General features: G+C 45.2%; 1 protein-coding gene across 5 annotated transcripts in view; it reads left to right on the top strand.

Annotated features, from left to right (window-relative positions):
• Nucleotides 1-25,671, top strand: part of LSAMP (limbic system associated membrane protein) — a 1,013,573-nt gene that overhangs the window by 974,988 nt on the left and 12,914 nt on the right. For 3 of the 5 annotated variants that reach the window (XM_027878851.1, XM_027878850.1, XM_027878854.1), the window contains 4 exons: nt 2,805-2,939; nt 6,671-6,791; nt 7,755-7,903; nt 13,917-13,952. In XM_027878851.1, coding sequence (XP_027734652.1) covers nt 2,805-2,939; nt 6,671-6,791; nt 7,755-7,903; nt 13,917-13,952 — 441 coding nt within the window. Of the gene's footprint in view, nt 1-2,804; nt 2,940-6,670; nt 6,792-7,754; nt 7,904-13,916; nt 13,953-15,778; nt 16,035-25,671 lie in introns of those variants that run through there. The other 2 variants (XM_027878853.1, XM_027878852.1) reach the window with 2 other exon arrangements.

Raw genomic sequence — 25,671 nt, 5'->3', positions numbered from 1 at the left:
GAGGCAAATTACGTTTTAACCTTTTCTTTCTGAGTCTTTCCCTGATGTCTGATTAACTTTCCAGTCAACTGACTAACCTACCAACTGGGAGTGCTGCTGTGAAAGGAGGGGAGCGTTGGTTGTCAGTTTAAATTGGGGGTGGGATTTTAAAAGTGCTTTATAGGCAGGTAACAATATGTCATAAGAGGATCTGGGAATTAAAAGGGTTCCCAAACAGAAATGATTCATGCAATAGCAAAAACACAAACAACACGTTGGCTATACAGACAGCAGCACAGGGCAGAAGTTGTGACGCAGTCCATCATCTGTGTTCAGCCCTGGTAACACCTAATCTGAAATGCTGTGTTGGGTTTGGAGTATTGCATTGCCAGAAGAATGTGAACCTGTCAGAGAGGTCTAAAAGCAAAGAACAAGAATGATCAAGAGTCTAAAAAAAACCTCACCTACAAAGGAAGGTTGAAAGACCCTGGCAATGTTCAGCAAAAAAAAGAAAAAAAAAAAAAGATGACAACTGAGGGAGGAACATAAGTGATTTAAAAGTTGATAAAAGGCTATTGCAGGGAAGGAGGGAATGATTTGTTCCTTTTGTCTGTAGTGGCTAAGACAAAAATAATAGCTTTAAATTGCAGCAAGGGAGACTCAGGTCAAACTTCAGGGAAACTGCTCCAGTGGTAAGGACAGCAAAGCACAGGAGCAGATCATCAGGAGTGGCTGCCGCTGGAGGGCAGAGGATGGCTGTGTCCCTGACATGACCCATGTGTCCTGCCTTGAGGTTGGGGAACGGGTTAGGTGGTGATGGAAGTCCTTTCCACAGTGTTGTGACTCACCTAACTTTTGTCCTAGAGGGTTCCGTAACATATTCGTGAGCTACAGCAATAAAAAACAGCAGTGAAAATCCCCCCTTGCTTCCTTCTCCACTGACTCCCCACAGCATCTGCCCCAGTTCACAGCAGAAGACTGAAAGCCATGTCCCAGAGCACTGGGTGCCCAAAAGGAGCCAATTTTGCCTCCTCCCTCGTACAATATGCTGCTCCCCTACAGGAAGGCCCTTCAGCAGGCTATTAGGGGATGCCAAAGCCAAAGCAGTTGTAAGTTGTAGACATAGCAATGAGATTTCCACTCACCTGAACATCTGGCAGGAGCTGGAAAAAGGGACTGCTGGTTAGCCCTGCTGAAAGAGAGGGGAAACCTTGTCGCTATATGAGTTTAATAGGTACACTGCTGTTTTCATGTTGAGTCTCCATGACGGGGGGTGGTTTTCCCCTAGAATGATTCTGAAAATTGCCTGGGAAAGGAAAAAAAAAAAAAAAAAGACAAAAATAATTGTGTAAAGGACAGATTTCTGAGCAGATTTTGAAGTTTCTAAAGTCCTTCTCTGACGCAGGAAGGAAATGCATGTAGCTGGCATTGCCAGTGTGTGTGGCCAGCCTGACCTGGCCAGCACACTGCAGCAAGTCTGTGCCTCTGTGGTGGGATCCATTACAGGTGGCTCCCTGGGAATTTCAGCTCCAAAGACAGAGCTTACCCACTGCTTTTCACACAGTGCTATAAGCCAAGGGGAACAACCCCATCCTCGCACTTTGAACTCCATCAAACAACTTTAGGCACTTAGTGAAGTAGGAAGGGTTTCAGAAGTGGCTTGGCACCTGTTGAGCAGAAAACGTCTTCTGATCAGAGACCTGGTTTGGAAAAATCTGCTCTCTGAGGAACCTGAACGTGAGCCCTTCTGACGTGGCGCCTTTTTTTTTTTTTTTTTTTAATCTAATCTTTACCCTGTGAGGGTTGGGGGATGTTTCTCTTGACATACAGGGGCTGGTGCTTTCACATGCTGTACAGCAGTGCCCAAAGCCCTCTCAGATGAAGGAATGTAGTTCAGATTCTTTCCAAGAGGAGCCTTACTTCGTTTTTGGAAGGAATAGAGTAGATATAACAATCCTAATATTTCATGCTTCCCTGGCAACTTTCATCCAACGAATCTAATGTGTTTTACATGGGTTAACCTCACCGCCCTTCTCTGACCAGGAGGTGATGAGAGAGTGGGGGCTATTTGCTGCAGTTCACAGAGGGAGAGAGAAGGACTGACTCACTCAAGGTCGTACAGTGAATTAAAAGCAAGGCCACAGACCTCTCCCGATTCCTGCCCGCCGTTCATAACCCCGACTGACACTCGAGCTGCTGTTTTCACAAGTGTGTTAGTAAGGCAGCACAGTTTAAATATGTCCATTTCATATGTACAGTAGATCAGGGATGCATGATGATTATTGGTCTCTATGGATCAAATTACACTTTGTTTCTCTCAGTTGGGCTGTGTTTAACAGTATCTTGATCTGATCGATGGCACTTCAGGGTGGTAGTTGCTCTGAGAGACAGAAGGACATTTTTCACAGTTTTGCAGTGGAGAAAAGGGTGCTGACAAAACACCACCACGTCTGAGCTAGCCCTGCTTGAAGTAGCAATAAGCCACAGCCTGACTAACCTCTCCTGGTGTTCAGCCATCACACTAGTGAACTGACTCTGATCTCAAGTAGTGGAAATTTTGCTTCTTGATCAGGGCAGTCTGCGAGATGTGATGTGTTGGCACCACTTGTATGCTTCCTTCCAGATTTTTTATTTTCCATAACTAAAAAAAAAAACCAAGCTATTATCTTGATGATATGGCTTTTGAAATAACTTTTAAGTCACTCAAGAATGTTGCTTATTTGCAGAATCCCTATTGTGGTTGCTCCTCCACAGCAATTAAGCAGGAGGTTTCCCAAACCTGAAAACCTAACAGAACCATCCTCTGTATTTTTCTGTCCTACCAGGCAGAGAGTTCGAAGGTGAGGAAGAGTATCTGGAGATCCTAGGCATCACACGAGAGCAGTCGGGCAAGTACGAATGCAAAGCTGCCAACGAGGTTGCCTCAGCGGACGTCAAGCAAGTCCGAGTCACTGTGAACTGTGAGTACATCGCAGCTGGAACAGGTCAACGGGGAGAACTTTGCCCACAGGCAGGGGTCACTTCAGGATAAACAGAGAAGCGTTTCTGGGTTTATATTATACAATCTGAAAGGGAGGGTGCTGAGAAAAGTATCTGCACGCACTTGCCACAGGGTATAGTTTGTGCTTTAAACCTGGTAATATATAAGGAAAGGGGGGCCTGGGGGATAGAGAGAAAGAGAGAGGGAGAGAGAGAGGAGCTGTGAGTTGCCCCTGTCTCTCCCCTCAGAAGCACTGGCAATGCCTTGTTTTCACTCATTGATATTCGGGTGAACAGTAGCGTGAAGAGAAGCTTCAGCAAGGCAGCAAGGAGAGATAAGGGAGGGTTCAGCTGGCTGAGAGCAAACACACGCCTCCCTGCACCCAGCCATCTCAGCAGTGCCTTCACGGGTATCACAGCCCAGGGGACATGCAGTAGAGGCACGTGGTAACGAGAGGGTGCAGAAACTTTACTTTTGTGCTGGTTTCAAGCTCTAAGAGACCCTCCATGCACCAATGCAATGCAGAAAGGGGCTTGACCAAAGGATACCACAATCTACCGAGAAGCACTGAGAGGCACAGTTAGCTGTGTGGCTTACATCCACACATGTGAGTGGGGCCCGGACCCCATTGCCCATATATGCTTAGAGAGATGTCCACTTCACTCTGCTGGCCTATTCCTCTCACAGTGACACAAGGTATTTCAGACTGATGTTAGTTGTGTAATCCTAGGCGTATATGTCCACCTCCATACTTGCATGGCTTATATTTGGCACTGGAGTGGTTTAAAGTGAATGTCTGCATCTACCTGCTCTATTTCCTTACTTGGAGGCTAAAAACTTTGCAGCAGGGATGGATGAATAGGAGATAGATCATCTCCTGACCTTCTTCACTTTATACACCAGAATATTACCTTAAATTGCAATTTGAGATGATTACAGGCATGTTTCAGGGTGCATATTCACAGCCTTGATTCACAGATAGAACTGTCAGGGAGTGGGTTAGGGCAGCAAGTGTTCCAGCCCTTCCCAGTCTTAATTTGACACCACAGGTGATTATAGCACTTTTTAATACCATTCTTGCTCTTTGTCTCTTTCTTTCCTTTTGGGCCATCACATCAGATCAACTTTTCTGTCTTGCTTAGAAGTCAAGGTTATAGGCTCCCTGCAGCATCTTCCGAATCCACAGTTTTTTGTAATTCCTTTAGAAACTGGGTGGCAATGGTTTAATACCAGCTGCTTCATGGGACAAATTTGGCATAAATATGAACTGTAGTAGCAGATTTTCTGCACTGAAAGTGTCGAGGGTTTTTTCTTATCAAAAACAGCTGAATTTATAAACCAGAGGCATTCCATGATAACCAATTAATATTTTCAAATATTTCTGTGGAACATAATTTCAACGATGCTTTTAATGTGTTTGAAACAGATTGTTTGTATAAAGTCAGAATGTTTGATTTTGACTTAGTTTCAACACATAATAACTATGCCACAGTAAAATCTTAAACATTTTAACTGTTGGAATATATGAAAATATAATGTGATAGAGTATTGTAATATTAATATGTGGTGTAATTTATAATGTAAGCAACTTAAAATTCCATCAGGACAGATCTTTTCCTTTGAAAGAAAGGGAAATAAATGTAAGAGATCATGAGGACCATGCAGGAAAAAATCAGTCCTGTTTGGGAAATGAAAGCTAGACATTCGCATACATCTTTCCTGATACTGCTTCCTTAAACAACATCACAAGTAGCAGAAAGTGGGAAAACTACAGTAAGTTTGAAAGATGGGACCTGCCCAACCTGACGTGCTTCCTGGCTATCTCTTAACATCTGCTGTGGAGCACTTAGCTTGCCAGCTCAGACCGCAGGAAGAGAATACCTCTCTTTGCTTTGGTCTCACACTACCACCTTCAGGCTTCCCGAGTAATGGCCCTTGCACATCACCTACAGGGAAACTGAGGCCTGGAGAAGAGTGGAAGGAAAACAGCTAAAGGGAACCCACTCCTGGCTTCCTGGGCAGGAAACAGAGCATCTGCTTTCTGAGTGCAATAGGCTGGTTTGTTCGGGGCTCCCACCTGCCCCTTCTCGTGGGCGAGCACTGCAGCAACATTTTAAAGGGGTGAAGATAGGGACTGCTCAGAGCAAAGGCTCCCTGGCAGCAGGCTGGAGAGCAGATGCCTGCTGGGATCCTTTTCTAGGCTCATAGAAAAGTGCCTGTTCATTTTGTAACTCACCTTTTGTGCCAGGTTCAGTGAAATGGAGAAGTCTTGTCTCACTGTAGATGGCAAAAAGATATACTTCTTGAACCAAAAAATCAAAGGAGGATGGTTAAAAAATCACCTTCACTATCCTTTTATTACCCCTCCTCCTTTTCAAATTAAAATATTTGCGTGAACCCACAGCCTTTGAATGTAGGATCCTATTTATGTACACTTATTAATATTTATGATGTTAGAGGGCGCACTGCAATATCCCTAAAGCCCTGCATAAAATCCCGATTAAGGTCAGGAAAGGGATCACACTGAGATGGCTAATGTGTTCACAAACAAATTTCCTTCCATACATTTTCCAGACAGATTTTTTTTTTCCTTTGATTGGCACAATCCATTTTGCCTTTCTTTTTCTTTGGCCTTTCAGTGCTGATATGGACACAGACGGCGGAGCTGTACTCTGCACATGCAGAGTGAGCTTTATGGTAGCCCAAGTCTCAGAAAAGTAGCTGTCTGAGCTGCAGTCCCGTAAACTCAGGGTGTGCCAGTATTAGTGATGGGATACAAGGCACTTATTCCTTGATCCCTTTCAGTAGCCAAGGGGAAAGATTTCTGCCTTTTAACATGTAAAGCTTTATCACTTAATATTTTGAACATGGGGCTGCGATTGAAGATGCTGGTGCCTACCCAACCTGGTACCCAGTCCAGTACTGAGACCTAGTTCAAGCAGGTCACACCAATATGTTTTCCAAGTTTGGTTTTCCCTTGGCTACAAATTAAGCAGAGGTGGGAACGCCATGCTAGGCTGAGGGCAAGTTTTATGCAGAACAGTCACAAGCAAGCCTTCTTGAAGCTTGTCATAAGGCACAATGTCCAGAAACATTTGATCAGGATTTTTAACACTGGACATCTAAGGAAAGTTGTCTGTCTTTCAAAGTTGCACACACAGCTTCTCCTAAAGCTCTTCCCTTTTAAGCTGTGAACTTATTTCCGTATCATATATGCTGCCTCAGTCCTTGCTTATTATACTTCTGGCATTAGACAAAGAGTGTGTATGGAAAATTATTTTCATGCCAGTGTTAAATTCCTTTATTCCTTTACTTTTACTGTCTTCCTTTACCCTTGACGAAGTCTTTCTCTCATCTTCTCTCTGATGAGCCCATGTGAACTAAAGATCCATAGGTAAATATTCATAAATTACAGAAGTCCATCATTAACCTTAACTCTGCCTGTGTATGCCTTTGCATTTATGACAGAATTTTATTCAGCAGTGCTGAAGAGAAGCACGTGTAAGGAGCGATGCTAACCTGATATATTAGGGAGAGTTCAAGGAGCACGTGTTCCACAGAGGAGCAGGGGGGAACATGTGCCACGGCAAGCAGCAGGTGTGGGTCTCCACTCGCTTGAACAGTTTGCATGGGGAAGCCGTCCCTGTCATAGTTTTGCTCTTTTGTCCCACCTGGAAGTGTGTGAAGTGACCACACGTTTTCCTCCTGCAGACCCTCCCACCATCACAGAGTCCAAGAGCAATGAAGCGGCCACGGGACGACAAGCCTTGCTCCGGTGTGAGGCATCAGCCGTGCCCACACCTGATTTCGAATGGTACAGAGATGATACCAGGTAAGACCTTTAGCTCACCTCTTTGCTTCTTTTCAGTCTAATCAATAGAGGATCCTTAGAGAATCACCTGTTGTCCTCCCCAACTCTTCCTCTCAAACAAATTACTCCTTACAATCCATTTGAGTCACAATGCCCCATCAGACTCAGCAGAACCAGCACGGTCAAGGCTGGAGGACGCAGTGCTGGGGATGCTGAAGGAAGTACAGAGGGTGGGAGTCTTCCCTGTAAGTCATTTATGGGCCAATACACAATTAGGAGGATGTTCATGCATTAAGTAGCCCATGTTACAGGCAAAAAAAGTAGATAGTGTTAGTCTCCACTTAGGTAATCCCATTCTAGGTGCCTTCATCTAGGGGAAGGAGCTGCTGAGGGAGGTGTGATTCCCCCATCTGTGTAACCTGAGCCTCTTAGATTTGCATATGAGAGTAACTGAGAAGAGAGAAGGGATCTGTCCTTTATACCTGAGCATTTACCCGACATTAAAAAGGTTGTGTTATTACCCTAGTTTTTAACAGGACATTACAGGATCAGGAGTGACTTAGCTTTGGCATATGCACATATTGGAACACATGAATTGGTGTGTTTCACTAAAAATCTTTTGTACAAGTATGGACTAGCCTTCAGCTGGCCATGGTGTGTTCATTTCCAGTGTGAGTCTGTACTGGGAAAATGCTTCCTCCCTTCCCCTTGTTTTGTTGTTTGTTTGGTGTTTTTTTTCACTTTTTCACTGCCTTACTGGTGGCATTTCACCCCACTGCACTCTTACTTCCTTTCATTCCCTTCTGTTTTCCATACATGCCTTCTTAGATCTCTGTCTTCTCACATCTCCTTGCTGCCTCCCTCTATCCTCACCTGCCAGCTGGGATGAAAGACTTTGGTTTACTTCCTGCTGGGCAGTGATTTCCTTCCCAATACTCAGCTACCATAGCATTGCACTATACACCTCTTCTCCTGCCTTCCCAGGATAAGCAGCGCCAATGGTCTGGAGATAAAGAGCACGGGGACCCAGTCTCTGCTGATGGTGGCCAACGTCACTGAGGAACACTACGGAAACTACACCTGCGTGGCTGCCAACAAGCTGGGAGTCACAAACGCCAGCCTATACCTTTACAGTAAGTATGGGAGAGGGTAAAGGGAGGCTCTCACAAAGACCAAGCTGCGTAGGAAGCACATGGTGACCAAAACTCAGGAAGGCATCCATTTGACAATCCAAGCCTCTCAAACCTCCAGCCATGGAGGCTTTCAGCGCTCTGCTTCAGATACCTACATGTTCATACTTGCCGTGAAACACACACACAGCCAAATTAAAAGGTTTACAGATAAGCCCTTTGATTGACTGGCTTTGTTGAAGCCAGATTTTGTTAAAATAATACAAGCATGTTTGTTTTAAAGCTGGAAACAAAAAAACCCTTAGAATGACAGCCCTTTTAATAAATAGACAGAAGGGCAGGGCTCGGAGGATCCATGACAGCTGAGAAATGACAAGTAATTCAGAGAGATGGAGAGAACTAGCCACTGGGCCTGAGGAGAACAAGACAGAGTCAAGAAAAAGAGAAATTGGTTTGAAATGGAAGAGAAAGAAATGAAAAAAGACAGAATGATTTTAAAGGTGCATACCATAGGGAACAAGGGGGGAAAGGTAAACAACAAATGAAATATGGAATAAGATTCCTTGGATCTCATTCTGCTCCTTTTCAATTACTAAGTTTGTCTTAGTAAGTGTAAACACACAGAATCTGGGACTAGAAAAATTCTAGAGCAGAATTATCTGCTAGTTCTGAATTTTGCAGCTGATTCAAACTTGACCATAAAAAGAGGCCCTGCTTCTCACCTACTATCCACATGTACAACTCATACAAACTGTGGTGTATTCAAAATGCAGTTCCCTATTCCAGGCCTAGACTTGGACCACATGTTGTTATTGCCACTAGAGATAGACTGCAGCAAAATGACCCACTCACACGAGGGACACGTAGACACAAAAGTGACTTATGGCAGTATTCCCTGCATGGTCCCAAATTGAATTATAACACTCATGCCATGACCTGCATGTCCTTTTAAATAGAAGAAAGATAAGCTGTGTGAAGGAGTCAGTATGGGATGCAGCTTAGTCTAGTTTCTACTCTGTGTGGTCAGATTAATCAAATCACTATAAAAAACCCCAATGTTTTGGTTTGGTTATTTTTAACAGAGGTAGTGCAAAAGCATAAATCCATTTGTATTCCCTGTTTACTACCTTTGGATTCATTTCATGGCAGTTTGAATTTTTGCAAATTTCGGTGTATTTTGTGGAGGTTATTTTCCAAAGAACAGATATTATAATAAAAGAACATATATTTGATTTCCTGTAGCACTGCAGCACACAAAGCAAATTTCTGCTTTGAAAGTCTTTTCACCCTGGTCTTGTGACTGTCATGAGATTCAAATAAATCCTCAGGCAGCAATCTGGAACACAATTTTCAAATACTCCAGATTTGTTCTTGCTGATATTAATATAATTCTAAGTTTAGAATCCATTATTTGTGACTGAATTCTAAATTTGGCCCTCACTCTTGGTTCCTGTTACACAGATGAACTGAAATGCATCACTGAAACAAAATATAAGATGAAATTCAATAATGTATGTATGCACATATGATTTTAGCTGGGGGGTTAGTTTTGCTAGAAAAGCATTTTGCGTGACTTCAGAACTTCACCTCAAAGGATCTCAAAGGATTTGCTAGCAATGAATATTTTAATATCACAAGTAATTTAGAAATGGTTGAGTGTTATTAGCACCGTTTTGCAGTAGGAAGCCAAGGTACAGAGTGAAGAAGTGGTTTACCCATGGTCATAAAATGAGTGGCAGAACCTGTAAGAGACCCAAGGAAATCTTGCAAAGTTGCCATTAACTATTCCAGGAGGAAATGTGGCAACTATTAAAGATGACTTGCAGCAGCAAGGATCCTATTTTATCCCCCTTTTGATGTGTATGAAGAACACTTGCCTTCTTTCAAGTTGTTGGATTCTGTTTATCCTTTTTACCTTAGAAATTCAAGGCCTATTTATGCTGGAGAACACTAGCGAACTTCACAAGAGCCAGGTGAATAGAGGTACAGGAGCTGAGAGAGATTTGATGATTTTCTAACTTTTTTTTTTTTTTTTTTGCTGCTTGGTTAATCCCTCTTTCTTTAGTGTGCACTTGCTTCATAATGTTTCAGGAAATCTGTTCTTCTACTTAGAGTGGAAAAAAGACAGAGAGAGAAAAACATAAATTCAGGCAGACTACAACTGGTATTTTGAAGGTAAAGGGGGGAAATGAGTGAAAGGAATCCAGCTTCATAAAGATAAAGAATACAGCTGAAAAAAAACTACAAGCCCAGATGAAAAAAATGCTGTGGTGATCACACAGTAGCTGAAATAACAGGTAATGCACACTCCCAGCCACACACCCAGACAGAAAAATAAAGCAGCTTTCGCAAAGTACAGCAGATACTCAAATACTTGGGAGTGTTTTTCATCCCTGGAATCAGAGATTTTATTTCCTTTTTAAACAGAGAACAAGCTCACTGTAGGGCAACATCCCACTAGGGAGGTAAGTACAGCGATGGTTCCTCAGTGTCCCAGTGCAGCACAAAGAAGAATGGCAGCAAGAAATGAAGAAACAACCAGAGAGTTAATAATGAGGTACTGGCAGCTTTGCCTGAGGTGGAGGGCAGACAGGGAGCTAGCAAAGTGATGTGAAAGAAGAGTTTAGCAATAGAGAAAAATGGGTGACTACCATTTCATGAAATCTCAGCCAGCACTGAAAAACTCTCAGAGAGACTGAGTGCCTTAGATGTCAACGTCATAGATAGAAGATGCATTAAAATACAAAAGCAGCTCCCTTGAGCTGTATGAATAGATAGCTAGTGATCTTCCTTAAAGAATGTAGCAGCAGGATTGCCTGCTGTAGGTGGAGAGATTTAATACCCCTCACTCTGGAAACTGAATTTACAATAACAAAAAAACGGCCACACCAAAGGTTTAACTTACCCAGGAACCTGTCTTGAACAGCAATATGGAATACATTTGCAGAGCGGGTACTGAGGTACAATTTGAAGATACAACCAAGCTAATAGCTTGCTGACATCCCTTCCTCCCCACTCCTTTTACTCACTCTGCTCTCTGCCACATGGTTCTGCTGTTTCACTTATTCGGCTACTCAGTGGACAACCCACTGAGCCACTTCAACCTGATGAATCAGTGAAAAGGTAACTGAGCTTTACTGCTCACCTCCAAAAAACACCACCAAATGTTTTCTTTTGTTGTTCTGAGCTGAATTAGTTCGTGGACAGGCTCAACAAGCACCAAAGCCCATGCAAGAGAGAAAGTTGTATCACACATTTATGGATGTAAGGAGCTAGGAGGCAGGACTATGTTTTGCAGCATTGATGAGCCAGTAGGTTGATTCAGCTCTGTAGAGCCTTGGGGCAGGGTTTGTGACCCCCAAGCACAAAATATGGTGAGACCTAGGAAAGGGGCAGTAACACACATCTCTGTGAAAATTACCTGAGAAGTAATTACCGAGAGGTAGTTACCTGAGAGGTGAAGCCAGGCTGCCATCACTGAGCAACTGAAGTTAAAAGTTTTACCTTCAAGTGTATTAGGAGGTAGGGAATATGGTTTCTTTTTGTTTTACTCATCTAACAGGGTGCTATGAAAAGCATTGTGAGTAAAAGTCACCATTTGTATCTTAACCCTTGCTAAGCGGAAGTGTATATGTTTATATACATGTATATATAAATATATAGCAGATAAACATTTGTTGTAGGAACACAGATACATTTATGTGTAGGTGAGTATGTATATATAGGCATGCACCTGTGTGATGTATAAGCAAGCCCACATACCTCCACCACAGGCACACAGAAGCAAATGCAGCACCTGGTGCATTCTAGCAAAGCAGAGAAAAGAAATGAAAGCTTTTCCAAATTAGTGACTCGTGCCTCCCGCAGAGCTAGCCCTTCCAATAGGATGAAAAAGGAGACAGCAGGTCAGTGCTGCACATCCTGATGCAGTCCTGCTGGCTGAGTTGTCCCAGTTATAGGAGACTGCCACCTCAGCAGGTGCCGTATCTTCTGCACTCTTTGGGGAATTAGAAAACATGGAAGTGAAGCAGCCACTGGCAAGGCTTGTACCAACTACAAGCAGCAGCAAGCGGGATCCCACCCCTGCCTCCTCAAGAGGCTTCAGGTGCAGTTCAGCTGGTTTGATTGCAGAGGGGCATGTTCCTAAGGTGAGCTAGCAGCCTCTAACTTGTCATTATTCATTAGTGTCTTGCACAAGTGCTGGCTGTGTGCACGGGCTGACACCCCTCCTTCTAACTCTCTGCCCACACTTTGTTGAGCCTGATCATTTGCTTACAGTGGTTGCTGTGAGGGTTTGGAGAGTTAACTGTGGCCAAAATCCCTCTTAGAGTTTCTTAGTGCAAACCCTGTGTCTTCACCCCAGCTGTCACTAATGGGGACGCTCAGAAGATGGGGAAAGTGGTTTGGGGTGACAGTCAGACAGGGCAAGGCTCAGACACTGCTAATGAGCCAGGGTGGAGCAATAAAAGCAGCACACAGCGGGTGAGACGAACAGAGGTAGAGTCCTTGAATAGAAAGCAGCATGATAATGAGGCCGTAGTGCTTTGCTTTAACTGCTTATGCTGTGCAGGCTGTAGCCTGCTGTGCAAGAAGAAGGTAAAGGGGAGTTGAGTTATTTAACCAAACTAAATAACAAGGAAGTCTTGTCAGCACAACAGCCTGCTTTCGCAGAACAATAGTCCCCTGTTGCTACATAAACACAGAGATCCAGGCTAGACTCGTATTTGATCTCCCCTATGCCTGCTGCGGATTCAAACAACTCCATTACCACCACGAGGGCAGAAGTTCTGCCAGTGTCACAGGGATGGGCCTGACCTGCTATGTCCTTATTGGCTCCAATGAGGCAGAAACTTGCTCTTTGCACCAAGGATACAATATAAATAGCATTAGCCTCCAAATAGCAGGGCCTGGGTTGATCAGAGAATGATAGTGGACTACTAGTGTATCCTGCCAAGCTCTATGTCTATCAGCAGTGATCTTAGCAGGTAAGCCAGAAGACCACTCATTGTCCCAGGCCTACCAGCTGTTGCAGCTAAATGTCTGTCTACCTATGGATCAGTCCATAAGTAGGAACTTGTCTAAGTTAGTACAAGGCATCCAGCAAGTTCTGAAGGCAATGAAAGGAGACCCAGCGATCAGAGTCAAGCCTGGGGACCTTGTAATCTTGGTTCTGTGCCTGGTTCTGCCAACAGTTCGGCATTTGACCATGGGCAAATTGCTTCCTTGCTCTGTGCATCAGCTGCACCATCTGTGAAGCAGAATTAACACTACTGTTAGCCTCATATTGAAGTCTCTGATACTGGTTTCCCTCAGTGTCTGTGAAACTCTTTTGGGATCCTTTTATGGCAGAAGCAGACTGTGAAGTCAGCAGTGACGAATAACGAAGTCCTGCTGTGATGTATAATGAGGCCACGTAAAAATCCTTTAAACAGGACAGCAGGCTCTGGGTACAACTGGAAGATGATGAGTGCAAAAACTCTGTTCCTCTCAGAGGAACAGAACTCTAAAGAAAGATTCTCCACGGTGATTGCTCCCATGCACAGATCCTCAGGGGACCTGTCACTGGGAAGAAATCCATTGTGGAGAAGGTTCTGGGGAGGCAGCAACTACCCATGGAGGACTTCCACAACTCAACTCTCTTCCAAGACTAGCTTCCAGAAAGAGGTGTAGCTAAGAGGAACTGTAGAATGATGATGACATGAGTGGTCTTGAAAGTCAGAGGGAAGATATGGCCCATCAACTCCAATTACCTTCACTGCAGACGCTTAATCCCTCTTGCTGTGTGGCTGTTATTTGTTTAGTTTTTCAAATGACTTCTCTCTGACTCCCAGTCCCAGGGGTTGTTGATGTGTATTAGGTATGTTGCTAGCAAAATGCTTTGTATATGAAACCTACTCTAGTTCATCTAATTTGGAGATGGACAACTCCATCAGGTTTGTATCTGCTGCTTGCTTGGTGTGAAAAGTGGCTTGTCCTTTTCTCCTGCATGTTGCTTATTGTTTTTTTTCCCCCTTAGAACGAGTTTTACCCACACTCCCCAATCCTTTTCCAGGTCAGTATATGTTTTATGTTGAAGTAGCTCTTTAGCCGGGTCATTCTCCGTCATCCTGACAAATGGTCAGAGTTAGGGATGGGCAAAATGGCTCAGAAATGCAGGGAAATAAGGGCTTTCCCTTTTCATTTACATGTCATTTTGTCTTTTCTGCTCACCTTCCTCATCCTTCCTCTTTCCCCCTCTCTTTTCAAAAAAACAATCAATGGAACAGCAACAACCAACCTTTAGCCAAGCTCTGAGCCTTGACATTGTGTTGTCGTGCAGGTCTGGACAGTTTTCAGTGAGGTTCAATTTGTCTGCAGACCTACACCTAATATATATTTCCATCCTAAGCTGTCTTTGCCCATTTGTTCAGATTTGGAACAAAAGCATAAGGAGACCTAAAATTTTGCAGAGACTGTAGAAGGGGCAAGTGAAAAACTAAAAATCAAAATGCTGCCAGAAGGTTTTTTTCATTCTAGTTGCACAACTAGATGCAACTGCATCCATAGGAAAACACATTGTTTTCTCAATCTTTTGTCACACTACTCCAAGTCTGCCAGTCACATAGTCCTGCATTTGATGCAGAGAGGATGTAAAAGAGGCATGGTGAGGTGTTACTGCCTGCTTTATTCCAAGGGAAGAAGGTGTTAAGGCAGAACAGAGTCTGTGTGTTTTTCCCTCTAGAAAACAGAGTCTGGGTGTTGTCTCTGTGCTGCCCAGTCATGCCTCAGGTCCTGGCATCATTGCCCCAACATCCACATGAGACTTGGGACTTGGTTGTGACCTTGAGATTCTGATAAAGCACAGAGATCAGGCGTTTCCAGAAAGCAGGCTACAGCGTTTGAAAGTGGTGTTTGAAACTAAATCAACAGTAAAACAGCAAGTCCCTGCATTCACTTAAAAAATCTTGGCCTAGAGCTCCTCAGTATCTTTGTTTTACCGTCATATGATGAAGATGTGCTCAACTCATGGGATGCTCAGAGACCTAAATTGTTAATGTCTGCACAGAGCTTTGGGGTAGAGTGTTATTAGGAACCCATGTTGTTTTGCAAAAGAGCACCTGCTTGAACAAAGCACCTGCAGGTACTGCCATGAAAAGAACAATAAATGCTGGGTGTTACACCAGTTCCATTTAACCACTCTGCTGTTTTCAAATCAAGCTCTGCTCTTGGCAACTTATTCAGGTTCAGGATGTAGTCACAACTGCCTATTTAAAAGGCAAATCCACAAATACAATTAAAGAAAAGTACTTAAAAAAAATGAGGAGGGAGGTAGAAATCAGGCTACCATTAAAATTAAATCCCAGAGAGTGATTTGTAAATAACATTCAAGGAGCTGAGAAAAGGAGTAAAGTAGGCCATTGGGAACCTAGTGTGGAAAAATAAATCCAATTAAACACCATTATCATACGTATTGCAAATGAAACTTGTGCTGGGATATGAAATTAAAGTTGCTGAGGCTGTTTAGGATATAAGGTTCGGAGGAGTTTTCCAGTTTTAGGTGTTCTTTTTTTTAAGCAGAATTTTCAATGACAAATATTTTTGTCTGATGGAAAACTCAGGGCTCTTTGTTTTTATGATTATTTTTATTATATATCCTTAAATTCCACAGGCAGGCAGTGTTAATTTTTTTCGTAGGCAGTCCTGTTTACAGCTGGTTTTGAATTAGTAGCCCATTAACCTAAATGATAAAGCAAAATCTGTGAGTAAGCAAGGCCAGGATTCCCATTACAAATACACCTCCTAATCAAGTTGCCAAGGCTTTCCTGCACAGATTTAGTCAATCCTTTAAAACACTTCCCCCTCTGTCTTTGAAGCTGTTATTTTTTTACTGCTTCCCAGTCTCCTGAGATCATCTTGAAGGACATTCTGGTGTGACATCACTTCTGTGAGGAGTCTCCAGGAATTTGTGGTGCCAAATGCTGGTATATTTCCAGTGACCCAGGACACACCAAGAGGATTTTGCAGAGGGGGAAAGTAGAGTTTAAATACTCTGGACCTCATTTGCTTTCCGAAAGCCCCTACCAGCTTCTCCAGTGTGGGACTTCAGCACAGATACTGGTGCTTATCTCAACATGTGCTTTTACTTTGCTGTTCACCTTCAAAGAAACCTTGGGCATAAAATTTTCTTGTTAGACCTTTCCTCCCTGTGAGTTGATGTTCTGAGGTGTAGTCCACAGCTCTCAAATAAGCATCTCCTCAGTGATCAGATTCACAGCCTTCTTCCTCTTCTCCTAATTTCCATTTCTCTTAATCCTCAGTAACACTTCCCTGCCCTGTGGGGCTTTGAGCATTAATTTAAAAGGAAGATGTTTTGAGATGAAGAGCACTGTAGTGCTGCTAAGCATTGCTATCATTAGTTAGCTGCTGTAGAAACATCTTGTTTTCAGGCAGGCCAGAGATTCAGAAGCAGCCCATTCAACTAAACAAATGGGACTTTAATTTGATGAGGCAGTTTCCTAAAAGGCTGTTGGAACCCCAGCTGATTCAGCTCTCAACTGAATTGTCCTTTGGTAAATTTTCCAACCCTCTTAATTTTGTAGCCAGGCACTCAAAATGCCTTGAAGTGTCTTCTGGGATGATGCCACATCTTCATGTCTGCATTGCAACATCATGTTTTAATGGGCTGACACAAGACCTGGCTGTCACAAAGCAGGGGCCTTACTGTATCATCAGGTGCCTTTTCAAAAGGGTTTTTCTTCTTGAAAAGGAGAATTTGCTCATTCCCCACCACATCTGCCAATGGAAGAGCAAGTGTGGTCACTGTTGAAGCTCCAGGGGTTCTGACACAATTGTAGCACTAGCTCCATCTTTGTCCTCCATTGTCCTCCTTGTCCTCAGCCCTTTGAACAGAGTCCCTCCCCTGTGATTATCACCTCGTGTCCACATCAGAATGGCTTAGCCAGACTAAAGGGCTTCAAAACCTGTGAGTCTTCCTCGCAGGAGTTTTGTGATGAGGGCTTACTACAGGCTAACTAGAGGCCTTCTCAGCATGGTTAGCTTGATGCCCTGGGAGCTCTGCAAGGGAGATGTGCTGTTTTGCAGAAAGGAGCACATCCAGAGCTGCTTAAGGGCAACAAGCATGTCAGTCTTTGGGGCCTGAGCAAAGTCATGGCCATCAACAGATTGACAAAAGATTTATAGCAGTAGTATGTTAGCAATTAGTGGACGGGGCGGGAAAAGGAGAATGACCAGTTCTATCTTTCTGCCAAAATGTGCACTGAGCGGAGAATGACCCTATACGGCTGTAGATCGTAGATAGTCTCCATTTAGCTGTAGCCCATGTAGCCTGTACTGTCACTAATGCCTTCATCAGGTGGGTGGGAGCTGGGGGAGAGAGATGTTCATTGGGGTCCGATGACCAGAGAGCATCTTTCTTTCTAATACTCTCTCAGTCCTCTTTCCTCTCTTATGGAGGTCCTGGCTGTGGAGAAGAGAGCTCATCTGTTGCAGTGGTGACCTCCACCCATCCCTGCTCCCCTCTCGCTTTCTCTAGTGCATGACCTGCCAGTTCTGCTGAGCCTGCAGCTCTCGTGTCAGCGGGGTCTGCTTTGGTCAAAGAATGGACATCTGAGTATTTCAGAGCTAAGGAGAGACACATGGGGGTTTACAACAGAGACTACAGACTGTAAAGGATTAACATGTTATGGGGGTTTGCTGACTAGCCAGTGATGTGGGAACAGTCTGCAGAATCCAGCCCTCCCAGTACGACCAGCTAAAAACCCATCCATCTCTGGAGTTCCCTTCACTGAGGCCAGAGGGTGCTTCCTCATCTAAACTCCAAGAAAGGGTCAGTGGAAATCCAAGCCTTCAAGCCTTTGAAACAAACTAGCTGGCAGAGCTGTGGAAACCAGAGCATAAACAGGCCAAAATAGACCATCTTGCCTGATTAAAATCCTGACAGAGAAATAGAGGAAAAAATAAAGAGCAGGGGAAAATAATGGCCATACAGACCAAGCACAGGAGGGCATATTTGGAGCCATGTGCAAGTCTGGTATTTCCATAAATTCTAAGGCATTTGAGGGCCATAGTTCAGCTGTGCTGGTCACTTGGCAGCGGTGTGTGCCTGACTACTCAGAGCATGCCTTACTTCCCTGGACGCTGTCTGAGCCCCAGGCATTGGCAGCTGATTACACCCATGACCCTGGGTGGGAAGCACAGCTCATGGTTCTCCTTGCTTCCCACTGGTGGTTCCAGCCAGGCTTTCCAAAGAACTCATTCTCCATTTGGGGAGTGCAGAAGGGATTGGCTCTGCAGAGTGGATGCTCAGATAGACCAAGCTTCTCTTGCTGCTCAGTCAAGTGTCTGCCCTGCAGGCACTGGGCTGGGACTGCATTGGGTGCCAGGCTTGCGGGGGGTTTCAGGCCAAGGGAAGAGGAAGGACAAGACAGGGTGAAGGCAGGCAGCCAACATAATATTAATTGCTTCTTGCTATTTTATAGGTGCCAGGCAAGGGATAGCACTGTGTTTTATTTTGACCATGTGGTTTAAAGTGAATAATGTCAAAGTCAAAGGTGATGATTGTGTCTTCCAAGAGGCGGCAGTATAGATGTAGCCAGAAACAGCATCTTAGGAAAAACAGAAATGCCAAGAGTTATTTGTTACTACAGCTACCAACATTGCATGGTAGGTTTTTCTGAATAGTAACAGACAGCTTCTGTTTGTTGAGATGGCTTTAAAAAAATTAAAAACCAGTCTGCTTCTTCCCCCCAACAAAAAAAGAGTAGAGAAAAGAAATGAGCTTTCTGAAAGAAAAAAGAGAAAAACACAGGGGGAAAGAAAGAGAAATGGCTTTATTGCTTCGTCTGTTTCTGTACTTTTTGTTCATTAATTTTAATTTAGATTGATTTATTCCAAAATGAGCCTTGGGTTGCATATATTTGCATTGTAGCAGTGCTGTGGAGGATCCAGTGAGTGAGGAAGAGCAGCAGCAGAGGGTAGGAACTGAGGCTAGAAGTCCCAGAAAGATATTCCTCCCAGCTGGGCTCTTGCAGTGGAAAGGCATTTCAAGGTCTGTGTAGTCACTGGTCTGACTTCACATCCACGCAGAACAGCCCTGTGGAACAGAGGTCAGGGTGCAGCAGTCAGGTGGGAGAGTGGAGGTTGGGTGGAACCAGCTGGGGAGAAAACACACAACTGGACTGCAGAGATTAGAAACAAACCCATGGAAGAGCAACTGCTGTGGAAAACCAGTTGTCTGATAGGGACACTTACAGTGTCAGCATTGCAGCATGGACAGATAACCCTGCAGAACAGAGCTCAGGCAGGATATAGCCCTCCTGAGCCAGGTATCCCCAGTCCAGAGGACACTCACAGTCTGATATTGTCTGTAAGTTAGATGAGCTTTTGAAGTCATCAACTGGACCTTCCTCCTTAGACATGCTAAAGGCAACTTATCCCCACTGCACAGCAGATGTACCTAAATCCTTGCTCTCTCCCTCTTGCTCTCCTTATTTCTCATGTTGAGCTGCCATAAAGGCTGACTGGAACCCAAGTATGGACAGCAGTGAGGAGGAGGACGGAGAACAGCCACTGTTGTCCTGATTTAATCCTTACACATACAAAAATATTCCTCCAGCCCCTGTGAGAAAATAATCAAATTTCCACCTTCATCCCCCTTCCCACCCCTTCCATTTCCAGTGTAAACCACTCAAGAATTTTCCTCACAAGTTGGCCTCCCCTCTGGTTATTGTCCTAAGTGAACAGTCTCTCCATTCACTAACGCATGACGGTAAGTTGGTTTGGGAAGCAGCCGGTTTATCTTCCCCGCTCAGGCAGTGCACCGGGCCTGCTTGTGAACCGGTTGCCATTCAGTGTCTGCACTGCTGTTGATAAAGCACATTACACATGGCTGGGCTTGCATGATTAATACAGCTGTCTAAGCGCACTCTGTAAAAACAAAAACAACCAGAAAGGAGAAGGCAGGTGCGGGATTAGGGAGGGAGGGGATGCATGGGGGAAAAAACCCAACCATTCCAAAGAAATCAGGCTTGCAGTAAAAGCACAGTGCTCCTGGAAGGCCCTTCCCTTCTGTGGGAGAGCAGGTCTGTCAGCAGAGCTCCCCTGCAAAAGGGAGAGGCCTTGTGGCAAGCTGAGCAAAGGAGAAATGCGCTTGGCCCTTCCCCAGCATTGCCTGCATGTCCCTCTGCAGTCTGGGGAGTGGATGCATGGATGGGAGCAGGGAGTCAGGCCATGGAGAAGGATGTGCTATAACCAGCATAGCTCCAGCGAGGTCCAGGCAGAGTCAGGCAGCCTCTACGGTAGGTGCTGCAGGTACACAGGCACAATGATCCGTGCTTACACTCCTGAGCCAGATCACCATAGGCACCCTATGCACGCACAGCCCATAGCCACCGAGCAGTTTCCAGGTACCCTGGAACATCTAAAGGAGGAACAGGAGTATCTTCCAGCATCTTTTCCATTCCTCCAACTATCCAGCTGAATTCAGGCTAGCTCGGCTGCCTGTGTAAGCTGTATGAACTTTCCCTGTTTAATTACTGATCTGGGAATGGGCTGCAGGAAGCCACAATGGCTTTCTGCTCTGGCTTTTCCCAGGCCTGAACCAGGTATTAAAACCATGCTTGCACTGTTAGGGTGTTAAGGTGATCAGGAGTCTCACTCTGGAATTACAAACACACAGACATATCCATATATTCATGAGAACACAAAGTAATATTTACTTAGACCCCTCACTTTAAGGACATACAACAGCCTGTGGGCCCAGCTCGACTCATGACATCTCTAACTCATTGAAATGCTGAAAGGAGCACACAGGCTTGTTAAGAGTGTTCCTGTGATAGAGGCCCTGTACTGCCCATTGTTCAGAAGCAGCCTTTGACAAAGGCTAGCTAAAACCTCCTCCAAATTTGTTCCACTCCTAGGAAAGGAGGGATGGGGACAAAGTTTGGTCTCTGCTAAGCTCACTGCAAGGGAGTACGCAGACAGCAGTGAGAGCCCTAAGAAGACCACAAGGACAGGCTGGGGGACACTGTACTGCAGGTACTAGAGAAAGGTAGGAAGGGCAGAGGCTGCAGTATGACTGGATTTCAGTACCAGAGTAACCTCAAGCATGCTGGTCACTCTCCACCTCCATTTAGTTCTCCTTCTGCTCCACTCTCCTTTCCACTCACCCCAAGGTACGTCCCCTCCCTCTTCATTTCTGTCCACAGCCACTCAAATCTTTCCCATGTCATATATCCAGCAAAGCTTGTAGGAAACCATAGCAGGGAAGAAGTAAATAAATAAACAGATGTGAAGCTGATGAAACTATGAATTTTTCAAGAGGTTCCAGAGCCTTCAATTAGCAAACCTGCTTCCTAGGGCTGTGTGTGCTCTGGATGAGGGGAGCTGTGCTGTTTATCCTCTATTGAGACACCAGGTTATGTGGCAGCATCACCTGTGATCTTCTGTGCCCTACACGTGTGCTTGAGAGGTGAGCAGGGCAGAGATTGCTTTATCCTAGGAAAGTAAAAAGCAGAAAAAGCTCAGATCTTCTCCATTATGGGCCCTGAAAAAGTCTGTGCTATGTGGGTTTTTTTGGATGTTTTGCTTGTAGAATGAGAGTCTTCAGTGAGTGATTTGAAGACTGTGCAGATTTAAGTATCTGATTTTCTGTCAGTCATTTGCCAAGTGTTGTTTTTTTGTGGTTTTGTTTTTTTTTTCTTACATCTCCAGTTGCCAGGGAAATGGAAAGAGTGGGAGAACTATTTCTTCAGCTGTGAAAAAACTTGGAACTTTTTTATATACACAGGACAGACTTGGTGATGAAAGATCTGTGTAACCTTGAAACGTAGGTTGTCTTCTAGCTACCACCAGTCTCACTGGTCAGGATAACAGTTCAATTTTAGACTAGGATTACTGTAAACCAGCTTCAGGATAAATGGTGTAAGCAGCCAGTCTTGAACACCACGACCTTCTCAGAAAGACACTGAGAAATACAATTTCAGGGATATTCTTTAGACCTTAGGGAAGGATGGGTGAGCTGCATTACAGAATGAATCTTCACTCAGACATAAGGTGTGATAGATGAGTACTTAGTACACCATGAATGAGCTCCAAAACACGGGGAAGAACTGCTCAGTGCTAAAAAAGCAGGAGCAAATTCTCAAATACATTAAACTGAGTGCAAAGATTGATAGACACCAGAGACATTTCCTTAATCTTGTTGGAGAGTTGCTGGAGGGCATCCTCCCTAGTTTACACAGTGGTACTTCCACCTCTAGGAAAGCCAGCCTATTGCCACTGCAGTCACAGTCGAGTTTTAATTACAGGAGCAGAACTGATAGTGACAATGGGGAATGAGCAGGCACTGAACAAGGTAGTTTCAACACTGAGAACAGGGAGGGAAAAAACGTATCTTCTTCTAAAAGAAGAGGGGGAAGGAACAGGAAAGGAGTGAGAAAAAAGCCCCAGATGAACCCTAGTAAGTAGAAGCTGGTAATCCCTAAAGCCTCAGAGTAGAGTGCAAAGCCCTGGATGAAAGAAATTAATAACTTTCAAAGTATGACCTTGAAAATGGAATTAACAGTATTCCTTCCTTTTAAGCCTTCATGATAATAAAGATTTCATCTTCTGAAGCCCTGGCAGGAGAGTCAACAGACTAGGAAAAAATTACTTCCTGCTCAGAATCTGGCAAGTGTAAACCCTAAGACCTCTAAGGGTAGAGACACCTGTATGATGCACATCCTCCACAGGCTCTTTCCCTCATGACTTCTCCTTTAGAGGTGGGGGTTTTTTCCCATCCCTTCCTTATTTTTGGTGCTTTTGTTCACTCAAGAAACAGGGCTCCAGCCTTCATTGTAAGTAGAGGCAGTGTATCAATAGCATGGAGCCCAGAGCCAGTCAGTGTGAGCAGCACTTGGAAAAACAGCAGGCTGGCTATACTTGTTATACCATCACTCCTTCCTTCCCATCACAGGCAAGTTCTCCTAGCTCATCCCATGATGCTATCTGACTCACTTCCATTCAGAAACTAATGAGGACTGATTGCCCTCTAACACCAGGTTTACCACATGCTCTTTGACATGATCCCAAGGGCAGATTCCCCGAAGCAAATAAGGAGCCAGTAGCTCTCTGATACCCTTTGAAACTTCTCTGTGGGCTGTCCTCTATCAGCACTACAGATACATCAAGCCCCAGTGTCTTGTAAATATGAGAAAAACTGCCACCTGCTGTCTCTTCTCCTGCCTCCATTTCAGTTTACTCAGAGAATGGGACCCAAGAGCAAGTAGAATATTTTAGATTGGTGAATGTGGGTGTGAAACATGTAGATGGATGGGTGATTTTTTCCTTCTGGATATGGACCAGGAAGGTATCTGCTTTCTGCTTGCAACTCAAATAGTAGTTTTTAAAGGTCTGTGTTAGGAATCTTGAAAGTCACAGGTTCATTTTCTGATGGTGCTTACAACATTTGGAGGCACGTTTCTGAGCAACCTGGTGAACTTGTGCCTTTGCTTACACATCTGGCCTCACCTGCCTCTTGAGCAAGGGTTCATGCCACAGCCTCCCTCTCTCATGGGCCCTGTCAGTTTCACAAAAAGAAGCTGGAGGGAGTGAAGAGACAGAAGGAGGAGTATCTGTGTGGAGGAAGTAGAATCATAGAATGGCTTGAATTGGAAGGGACCTTAAAAGATCACCTAGTTCCAAGTCCCCTGCCATGGGCTGGGACACTTTCCACTAGACCACGGTGCTCAAAGTCCCATACAACCTGGCCTTGAACGCCTTCAGGGATGGGGCATCCACAGCTTCTGTGAATGACTCACTACTCTCATAGTGAAGAATTTTTTTCCTTATATACAATCTAAGTCTATCCTCTTTCAGTTTAAGACCTTTACCTCCTATGACTACATGCCCTTACAGAAAGTCCCTCTCCAGCTCTTGTTAGCTCCTTTTATCTATTGGAAGGCCTCAATGAGGTCTCCGCAGACCCTTCTCTTCTCAGGCTGAAAAACCCTTACTCTCTCAGCCTCTCTTAGGTGGTCCTTAGGAGAGGTGGTCCAGCCCTCTCCAGGCATCTTCATGGCCCTTCTCTGGACTCAGTCCAACAGGTCCATGTCATTCTTATGCCAGGGGCCCATCATAAGAATTATAAGTAGAATGAGTTATAAACTTCACCACTTCCCCCTGCAACCTCAGTTTCTGCTGCCATAGTGGTAGATGTCGTACTTTTTATGGTCACAATCAACCAGCAGGTCAGATCTGCCCCGCAAAGAGATATGACTGGGGAGGCTGATGCATGGTGGTTGTGGAGAGATGCCAGCCGGTGAGGGATGAGATTCCGTGCCACATAAACGTAGCCGTAGGGTGCTGCCTGGGGCAGCAGTGGCTCGGAGCGTGCAGGGCTGGCACCTTTCCCTCAGGATGGTCCCGCGGGGGCTCTGCCGGGCGGGACCCGGCGTTTTACCGGGCAAGTGTCCGGAGCCGTCCTAATCCCGGCTGTTTTTCCCGGGGTTATCCGTGCCATTTCCAGTCGGGAGGCTGCCTGGGGTCGCGAGGGAGGAGCGCCCGCAGTTTTTGGGTTTCGTGGCCCTCGGCTGCCACCTCGCGGGAAAGGGGGGGCAGCGCCCGCGGGTTGTGGCCAGGCGAGGAGAGAGGGAGTCAGGGAGAGGGAAGGAGGGAGGGAGACAGGGAGAGAGGACGCGCGGGGAGCGGCCGGGCCTGCTGCAGGGTGTCTGCGAGGCACAGCCCAGACCGCCGGGGAAGGAAAGGTGCCAGACAGGGAGTTTGCGAGTGCGGATCGCCTGCATGATGCCACAGCGCTGGCAGCACTCCTTCACCTGCTGCGCCTGCCCTTTCTCATACCTGCTTGTCGGCGTTTGAGCTTCACCGGACACCACTTCCATATCTAAACAGCTCTAAGAAACCCCCACGTTTTCTCCTGCAGTTCTGACACCAGGTTGGAACTGGTGCCTGTCTTTGTAGTCCTGGTACTAATGCCCTCTTCCGATAAGCACCATCACTGCCCCTACCTGTCTCCCTCTGTCCCTGCTTTCCTATGCCTGATCAGGGCTTAATTTCCTCTCTTTATCTCCCCTTCTCCCAGGACCTGTTTTCATTACCTATCCAATCTGTGTGCTTACTAAAGTCCTACATTTCGCCATCCTCACCCTGCCTTGACATCTCCTCCTCTTGCTCTCCTCCCATGTCCTGAGCTGAGTGTTCCTCTATTGCCATTTCAGTTGAAGACCTTCCCTGGGATTGTTTCCTCTGCTGTGCACTGATACAAGTGCAAGGCTCATCCTATCAGCTCAGTCCATATTGCCTCCTTCATATATCTCTCATCACAGCAGCCTTTTCCTGTGCCTCTGCCCAGAAGCACTTATCACCTCCTCATGCAGCCCCCCAACCTGCAATGGGCACTGTAGGCTTTAAGGGGACAACACTAGCCATGAGGTGGGGCAGGTACAGGGCTACCAAGCAGCCTTCTGACTTTGGACACTGGTGCTGAGTCTGTTTGTTGCAGTGTCTTGTAGCACTATAAATTCAAGTCTTGAAGGCAGGGAGAAAAAGATCAGGCCCCAGAAGTCTGCTCCCTTCTCAGTGACTTCTGCAGCTCGCAAGTCTTAGTCTGCCATAGAGGATGCACTATTGAAGTCTCAGGCCTTGTGGGGCATCATCCCGAGTCCTCTCACAACTAAACTGTGTTCATTTCAGCTGCCTAGGTAGGGTCCACTGAGGGCTCAGTAAGAGCTGTGTTCCCCCAGTGGGAACACTGAGCTCTGTGGTTCAGGACTTGA

The sequence above is a fragment of the Empidonax traillii genome, unplaced genomic scaffold, assembly GCF_003031625.1.
Source record: "Empidonax traillii isolate 1590-97213 ecotype Southwest subspecies unplaced genomic scaffold, ASM303162v1 scaffold46:size3806547, whole genome shotgun sequence".
In the NCBI taxonomy this organism is placed as follows: Eukaryota; Metazoa; Chordata; class Aves; order Passeriformes; family Tyrannidae; genus Empidonax; species Empidonax traillii.
The sequence above is the reverse complement of the archived record's forward strand: the minus strand, read 5'-3'. Positions and strand labels throughout refer to the sequence as shown.